Source organism: Saccostrea cucullata, unplaced genomic scaffold (assembly GCF_032062105.1).
Source record: "Saccostrea cucullata isolate Sc308-1 unplaced genomic scaffold, CSIRO_AGI_Scuc_v1 ctg13740, whole genome shotgun sequence".
Lineage (NCBI taxonomy): Eukaryota > Metazoa > Mollusca > Bivalvia > Ostreida > Ostreidae > Saccostrea > Saccostrea cuccullata.
The window spans coordinates 7,576-16,694 of NW_026920270.1; the positions used below are offsets into that span (position 1 = coordinate 7,576).

General features: G+C 35.9%; 1 protein-coding gene across 1 annotated transcript; it reads right to left on the reverse strand.

Annotated features, from left to right (window-relative positions):
• Positions 1–2,058: 2,058 nt before the first annotated feature.
• LOC134246095 (proline dehydrogenase 1, mitochondrial-like) lies at positions 2,059–8,664 on the reverse strand. The gene is made up of 3 exons (XM_062728374.1): positions 8,305–8,664; positions 7,433–7,641; positions 2,059–2,178 (listed from the first exon to the last, which is right to left on the reverse strand). Exons 1-3 carry the CDS (start codon positions 8,626–8,628, stop codon positions 2,115–2,117), a joined length of 597 nt encoding a protein of 198 aa, XP_062584358.1. The 5' UTR covers positions 8,629–8,664; the 3' UTR covers positions 2,059–2,114.
• Positions 8,665–9,119: the final 455 nt, after the last annotated feature.

Consider the following 9,119-nt stretch of genomic DNA (forward strand, 5'->3'; position numbering starts at 1 on the left):
ATTAGGTTTTTCACTAAGTAATCATAAAAATATATTTGCTGTAATAAATTTTCACAAAAATTTGAACAGAATGTTACTGATGTCATTATTTATAAGTTAAAACAAAAAAAATTGTCCTGAGAGGTTTGCAAAAAAATATATTGAAACAAGAGGCTCAGGGGCCATTCAGGTCACCTGAGTATCATGTAAAAACTTTGCCTAAACTGATTACTGTATCATAATGAAAGAGATTAATCTCCCATAGTGCCCTCTTTTGCTACAAAGTGGGTTTTTGTTTCTGTGCAACAGGCCGGTGGGACAGCTATTTAAATTGGATACAACATTGATAGCTGGTCTATCACATCTGATTTAAGAGATGCATTCTTCAACTCAAAAATTACATTCTTGATCCTGGGCCTCCACATTTCAAACACAAGAACCCCTGACCCTGGGCCATGAATTTTGGTAGAGAACTCAATGCTGATTTCAATCATGCCAACAGTTTGACTGCTTGATGTCCAGGAGTAAAGAAGATTTTTAAAGATTGCATTAATACTGATGGTTTTAACCCCACCCCTTAGGCCCCACTGGGGTAGAGGCCATGAATTTCACAATTTTTGTTTCCCTTTTCCCTCAAATGCAATATATGCCAAAACTGGTTGAAATTGGTTCAGTGGGGTCAGATAAGAGGTCATGAATGTTCAAATGTTAACACATGACAGACGACCTATGGATGAAAACAGATAGTCAAAGCGCAGGGGGAATAAGGAAGCATACAAAATATTCTACCTTGGCTAAATCAGTGCTGCATTATGACGTCATAGTAGGCAAGATGACGTCAATTTTAGAAATAAGGTTTTCGTAACATTGGTATTTAACTATGTAATTTAACTCTAGAAAATGATTAGAAACGTGTAAACATTCACAAAAATAAAGTGTTTTTATTTTGTTATGCTGTATCTGTCATCTTGATTAAGATCTACCACCGATGACGTCATATGTGTACATCAAGTAACTTGGGAATCGATCATGTCGTGTAAAGAGAATTTGGCTAAGACGGCATGTTCAAAGATACGTAAAATGGAGTTTAAAAGGAAATATCGGACACATTGTGTTAAATTCATATGGAGTTCAATTAATTAAACAGGTATGCTAATTTATTTTCATCGATTATATTCTCTTTCGAAGACATTCAGCTATATTATGTATCCCAGACTGCCTTTCGTCCGTCATTCTTGACCAAAAAATGCAACAGAACAACAATAAGCTGGATATTTCAAAACATACGATTTGTACAGATTTAAAGTTTGCGTTTTGACAAACTTGGAAAGTGCTGCTAGGATCCCGAGTTAAGCATGGTTGTACGAAAAATCTCGATTCATATGTATAAAATTCAAAACAAAGGGTAAGGTTTCTTGCGAATGTGTGGAATAAATATTTTACGGACAAGATTGTGGGATTCTAGCAGCACTTTTTAGACAAAATAGATGTTTTTCAGCTATATTACATACTCAAAGAAATTATCAAACTCCGGGGTATTGTTGTTCTGTAAGCCTTTTTATTAAGGAAAATTTTGCTATTAATAGAAGTCACGTGATGCCATGGCGGTGATGCACGTCTTTGCGTTAGACAGGCTTTTATCTGTATGCAATAGTAAATAACAGTTTATATTTATCAGCGGTTTTGGTAATTTATTAAACTAAATTTTCTTCAAAAAGTCTAAATTTCCCGAGAAATTACTTATATGCTTCCTTAACATACCCGCGAGGTCACCAGAGTAATTAACTAAGGTGACCTAAAAAAAAAGACTGTACTTAGTTATGCCAAACTGTTCTTCAATATTGTGTATTAAAAATAACTATCTCTTACCAGTAATCAGTTGATTCTTTTAAATAAAAATTTTGAGGATCTTTTTTTTTCTTTTTTGTAAATATATGTAGAAAAGTTAAAACAAAATTAAAATGCATAAAAAGTTCAAAACTTTTTTCCAGCACATAAAACAAAGTGCATTGCCCTGTAAACACCATTTTAAAGGATTTAAACATTTTACACCATTTGTTCTGTGCTGTGACATCTATTAATCATTTTGACTTTGATTTTCCTACATGTATCTTATATGTGTCTGTATTTAACTTTTACTTACATGTGTCTGTATTTAATTTCTGTTCAAGGGAGTCTACATCTGGGGGAGTACAGCTCCTGAAAAAAACATTTACAAATGTACTCAAATTCAATGCAAAACATACAGATACCTGGTATTGTACGAGGGTTGTCCCATAAAATCGTGGACAAAGCGTTTTTCTCAAAAAGTAATGGGCGCACTAAGCTGAAATTTTCAGTAAATGTTTATTCATCATATTTAAGTGAATCATAATGTTTTTGATAATATATATGCAAAAATAAAGATTTTATTCTGCTTGAATGTGCACAAGGTATGGTCCTACGGCGCACGGTAAAAATAGCATGTTTATATTAGAGAAGACATAAGAATTAATTCGTAATAAAAGTTTTCAATTCATAAGATTAGGATGAAAATTATCCTAATTTCATTCCTTAATCAATTCTGTCGTATTTTTAAAAATTTCAAGGCATTCGGTCAATTTTTGGCAGTTTCCCGAGCAATTGAAATGGGAAAGTAATAAACACAATACACGAAAAATGGCGACTTTTTATGACGTTACGGCGCACCGGAGAGCAGTTCAGATAGATTAGGATGTTGTAATGACGCCTTAAGAGACTTTAAAGGAATACGGAAGAAAGAAAATATGAAAAATATCACCAGATATTTAGTATATAAATGAAATGAAAGTTTTCTTAGTGAAGTCTTCGTGGTCGAGTCCCCAGATAGTACAAAACATATGGACAGACTGCCATTTGTAATAGCAAAGGACGCTGTCAATGTCGACCGTCGATGTGAGATTCTCTTTTAGTTGAATGATGGTAAGAATACTGACTGTAACTTGCTAATAAATATTCTGAAGATCGCATGAGTGTGCCACATTGGTTTTTTAACTGGTTATAGATACTCATATATGTAAATCAATAAAATTTCTAAATTTAAGTGGGGCTTATCCAACTTTTAGTTTAGCAAAGATGAAACGTGACGCTGTTTTTGACACTTTGATGTTATCATCCGTGCGCCGTAGGGCGATACAGTACATAACATAAATTATCACAATTTGTTTACCTATGCATATATCTATTTGAAATTTGCTATGTATATTCATAATTTATCTACTAAAAAGTGGTGAAAATTTCAGAACGCAGTGATGATTATTTTTCAAACTAGACAACTTGTCCACGATTTTACGGGACAACCCTCGTATATGCTCTCTGAAATTCAGTTCAAATAAAAACATCAACAGACAAAGACTAATTTCTGCCACAGAGACAACAATGTGTGAAACACCCTCTGACAGCTCCTTTTTCAGGAGCAGCTCAAACTCCTTTCTCAAGGTCATGTGATAGATCAGCTTAAGAAAGGTCTTACACAAAGGAATATATATACACTTGTGAATAAGAAATATTGAAAAAGGCCTAGCAACAACCATTCAGAAGATTTGGCCAAGGTTGATATTTTACAAAAGATCATACACAAAGGTCAAGCTTATGAGATCAAAAATGTAGGTATCCCAAAAATAGATCTTGGTATGTTAAATACTCATTAAAGTGAAATACTAGTATTTAGGAAGTTTAAAAGTTATGAATATAAAGGTTAAGGTTTTAAAAATTAAGTTCTAAAACTCTAAAGTCAAGGCCAGGAGAGAAGAAATTGTAGCACCCAAACAAAGATTTTGTCAAAAGGAATTGACATGCAAAAAATTTGAGAGCCCTTGCATCAACTCCTCAAAAGTTATGGCCAATGTTACCTTTTTGGCAGACAGAAAAACAGCTTAACACACAGTCAGACAGACAAAAAAATATACACCATAAAATCATTAATTATAGAGGAACTAGAGGTACTGTGAGCAATGAGCTCACTAAATGATACCCGCCACCTCCCTTATGAATCTAATGGGAGTGTCCATGTTTGGTTTTGGGAAACCCAAAAAATGAGTGAGATCAAAAAGAAAAATAGAAGGTGCACAATGGAAATATGTAAATAAATAAAGATTCTGTGAAAGTTTCATCAAATTTCCTTCAGTGGTATGAGAGGTGTTACGGATAAGAGATGGGTATCCCAAAGCGTAACAGACAGACGGACGGACGGAAATAACGATTACTATACCTTCCCAATTTTCAAGCAGGGGTATAAACAAGAGGCCCATGGGCCACATCGCTCACCCGAGCATTGTGGCTAGGAAAAAGTAGAAATTGGTTTACAATACTATTGAAAAGTGTAAAACCAAAAGTTTGGCCCCGCCCTACCCCCGGGGGTCATGATTTGAACAAACTTGAATCTACACTACCTGAGGATGCATCCATATAAATATGAGCAATTATGGCTTTGCTATTCTTGAGAAGAAGATTTTTAAAGAGTTTTCCTATATATTTCTATATAAAAATTTGGTCGGCCATTGCAGCCCCGCCCTACCCCCGGGGGTCAATGATTTGAACAAACTTGAATCTACACTACCTGGGGATGCTTCTATATAAATATGAGCAATGATGGCTTTGCTGTTCTTAAGAAGATTTTTAAAGAATTTTCCTATATATTTCTATATAAAAATTTGGTCGGCCATTGTGACCCCGCCCAACCCCGGGGGGTCATGATTTAAACAAACTTGAATCTACACTACCTGAAGATGCTTCCATATAAATATGAGCAATTATGGCTTTGCTGTTGTTGAGAAAAAGTTTTTTAAAGAATTTTCCTATATATTTCTATAGAAAAACTTGGTCGGCCATTGCGGCCCCGCCCTACCCCCGGGGGTCATGATTTGAACAAACTTGAATCTACACTACCTGAGGATGCTTCCTTACAAATATGAGCAATTATGGCTTTGTTGTTCTTAAGAAGATTTTTAAAGAATTTTCCTATATATTTCTTTATAAAAATTTGGTCGGCCATTGTGGCCCCCCCCCCCTACCCCCAGGGGTCATGATTTGAACAAACTTGAATCTATACACTACCTGAAGATGCTTCCATATAAATATGAGCAATTATGGCTTTGCTGTTCTTGAGAAAAAGTTTTTTAAAGAATTTTCCAATATATATCTATACAAGAGGCCCACGGGCCTTATAGGTCACCTGAGTATTGTGTAAAAGCTTTCAAACACTTGAATTTGGTTTAAACCAGAGGCCATGAAATTCACAATTCACAATTTTGAAAGAGGCACCATTGCTTATCATAATTATTAACTTAGCATGCTTACTCTATTTACTTAATACCAAGAGGTAGATCAGAGTAACAAAGAGAAAATGCACTTCCACTTTATACCCAGTTGTGCACCTCACCCCAAAGGAACCACTGACCCAGGGGCCACATATTTCAAAATTTTGCAAATTTTAAAACAAAATGGTTGATTAATACTAAAGAGCAGATTTAAAAGCATTAATTTATTTTCAGACTATGTAGCCCTCCCCCCCCTCCTCTGACCAAGGGGGCATAAAATTCACAATTTTATAGGAGGCACTCTTGCTAAACATAACTACCAGGGTATGTGCTTAGTTAGTTTATTTAATACCCAGAAGCAGAGAAGAAGATTTTCAAAGAATAAATGCATTTTCAGTATATGATCAATAGAGCCCCGCCCTAACACCAGGACTCCTAACCCTGGGGCCATAAAATTCACAAATCTGGAAGAGGCACTCTTGCTCATCATAACTATGTGCTTAGTTAGTTTATTTAATACTCAGAAGCATAGAGGAAGAATTCCAAAGAATAAATGCATTTTCACTATATAATCAATAGAGCCCCGCCCTAACACCAGAACCCCTGACCCTGGGGCCATAAAATTCACAATTTTGGAAAAGGCACTCTTGCTCATCATAACTATGTGCTTAGTTAGTTTATTTAATACCCAGAAGCAGAGAAGAAGATTTTCAAAGAATAAATGCATTTTCACTATATAATCAATAGAGCCCCACCCTAACATCAGAACCCCTGACCCTGGGGCCATAAAATTCAAAAATCTGGAAGAGGTACCCTTGCTCATCATAACTATGTACTTAGTTAGTTTATATAATACCCAGGAGCAGAGAAGAAGATTTTAAAAGAAATAATGCATTTTCACTATATAATCTATATAGCCCCGCCCTAGCACTAGAACCCCTGACCCTGGGGCCATGAATTTCACAATTTTGGTAGAGGACTCAATGCTCATTACATTCATGTCAACAGTTTGCCTGCTTGATGTCCAGGAGTAAAGAAGAAGATTTTGAAAGATTGCACTAATTTTATTGGTTTTGACCCCACCCCTCAGGCCCCAGGGGGGCAGGGACCATGAAATTCACAATTTTTGTTCCCCTTCACCCATAGATGCTGTATACCAAATTCGGTTGAAATTGGTTCAGTGGTTTCAGAGAAGAAGCTGAAAATGTTCAAATGTTAACACACGACACACGACGCACGACGGACGACGACGGACGAAAACGGATAGCAATAGGTCACCTGAGTTACTCAGGTGACCTAATAAAAACTTGGTCGGCCATTGCGGCCCCGCCCTACCCCCGGGGGTCATGATTTGAACAAACTTGAATCTACACTACCTGAGGATGCTTCCTTATAAATATGAGCAATTATGGCTTTGTTGTTCTTAAGAAGATTTTTAAAGAATTTTCCTATATATTTCTATATAAAACTTTGGTCGGCTATTGTGGCCCCGCCCTACCCCTGGGGACATGATTAGAACAAATTTGAATCTACACTACCTGAGGATGTTTCCCCATAAGTTTCATCTTTCCTGGCACAGTGGTTCTTGAGAAGAAGATTTTTAAAACATACCACCAAATTTTCACTAATTCTCAATTATCTCCCCTTGAATGATGGTGTGGCCCTTTATTTGAACAAACTTGAATCCCCTTCACCCAAGGATGCTTTGTGGAAAGTTTGGTTGAAATTGACCCAGCGGTTCTTGAGAAGAAGTCGAAAATGTGAAAAGTTTACAGACAGACAGACAGCTGTACAGACAGACGGACGCCGGACAAAATGTGATCAGAAAAGCTCACTTGAGCCTTTGGCTCAGGTGAGCTAAAAAATCTGTAAGTCTATGGAATCAACATAATGATTCAGACCTCATACACTATCTGATGTATATACATGACACATTGCATCTGTAAAATCCAGTAAGAACCAGCTTAAACTGGTTACTTTAATCTTTTATCCAATGTATCTCATACATCTAACAGTGAATTGTTTGTTTTTTAAATCACAGGGTTATATAGGGGTCAATAAAATATCACATGATTACAAATTTGAGGCCCGATCTTCAAAGTTGGAAACTTTTAGCAAATTCAAAAATTGAAGAAGGTATATGTTACACCTGAGAAGCAGAACAAACAAAAGCTCACTTCATCTCAGCTTCTTTAGCCTCTTTGGATGAAATATCTTCCTCTACACTGTAGTCTAGGATGGATTTGACTCCAAACTTGCGATTGTTGTTGACCAGTGGACGAATGGCAACTTGATCCTCTCCAGCCACAAACTGACCATAAAAGGTTGCCTTCATTATCTTGCAAAACAGTTGCTTTCCCAGCAGTCGTCTGCTCCATTTTAATACCTTTAACAAAATAAATCAAAGATTTTATGTGTTGTATGGTACAGAAGCTTTAATTTAGGCAAAGAAACATCAATCAGCATAATTATTGAAGCATTACTAGACCAACTGATATAGTCAGCAAAGCAATATATACATGAATGACTTTGTATGTTTAATGTAAATAATATGCATTCAAGATTAAGAGACATGACAATTTAACAAGTGTATACACTAATTTTTGTACTAATAAATTTTTTTCCCCCATTCTAGCAGTCCAACCGAGTTAATGTTTTGCTAACCATGTTTGCATAGGGGATTACTGGATAAAATAATTTTTTTTTAAAATTCTAACTAAACTTGGTTAAATCACAGTGAAAACATTCATAACATTGATTTTATGCATTTATTTGACCTTTAAGTTCACAATTGGACGCATGCCATGTCCGGATATATTTTGTTATGTTATACAATCACTGTTTACAAGTTGAGAGGGTTATCAAAACAGCGTCACAGATTATGCGGATTTTGTTTTGTTTAAAAATAAAAACAATACATTGTAAACAACATAACTCAGTATACAGGTGTTAAATGAATTAATTTTATCCAATCTTTATGCCACATTGAACAACTTGCGTAATCAAATAATACATAGTGGCACCTAGTGCAGATTGAATGACAACTCACTGTTTTGTTATGGTTTACAAGTAAGGGTATAGAACACATATTGAACACAAATAATGCCCGGGCAATTTCTGCCGTTGATTTGCTCCTGTAAGCCTCTCTAGCGTTGTTGAATGACAAGTCAAGAGCAGGGGAATGGTTGTCTGAACTGTCATGTTTCACTGTAATATCGTCTCTGGCGGCCACTGATTCCTGATTCAGACGCTGAGATGAGGTAAATTTTGTTCTCCCAAACTGACTGAAGATTCCTTGTACATACTTTCCTTCTAAAATTCGTACGTGGGGCAAAAAATTCCGACTGAATGAAGTACGCAACATTGCCGCCATGCTGTAGGATGTAAACAACAAGGGACGCAACTCCGTGTAGAAACCTTATCAACCAATCATAGCCTCCCATTCTTACACACCCCCTTCTCATACTGTAGCGAGTATGCGAGCGGATCTAACATCTAATTTTAATTAGATTGCATGAGATTAGGATGCTTTGAGGTAACAAGTAAAGAGAAAATCCCGACAATAGGAGAAAATTACACGGAATTATATTTACATGCGATAATTTTATTCAAAATAAATTAAATTGTACTAGTCACTTACATATCATGCAACTCTTCTCTCTTGCGTATTTCTTCTTCTTCTTCCAATATATAGTACTAATCAGAGATACTGATATTTTCGTACTGGCGCGTGGTGGTGCAAGGAAAACAAGGTGAATTTAAAATAAATATATTTACAGTGCAGTTAAAAATAGATTGGTTGTATTTACGGTCTGGTGGTGTGGCTAGATAGCTTCGATTTGAAGCTATCTAGGGAGGTGGAAG

Excerpts from the sequence above, each read along its gene's own strand:
- LOC134246095 (XM_062728374.1), bottom strand. The coding sequence starts at position 8,628 with ATGGCGGCAATGTTGCGTACTTCATTCAGTCGGAATTTTTTGCCCCAC. Across the intron at positions 7,642-8,304 it reads TTGTAAACCATAACAAAACA|GTATTAAAATGGAGCAGACG; the intron begins GTGAGTTGTCAT and ends ATTTTGTTAAAG. Across the intron at positions 2,179-7,432 it reads GCTAAAGAAGCTGAGATGAA|GAGCTGTACTCCCCCAGATG; the intron begins GTGAGCTTTTGT and ends TGTTTTTTTCAG.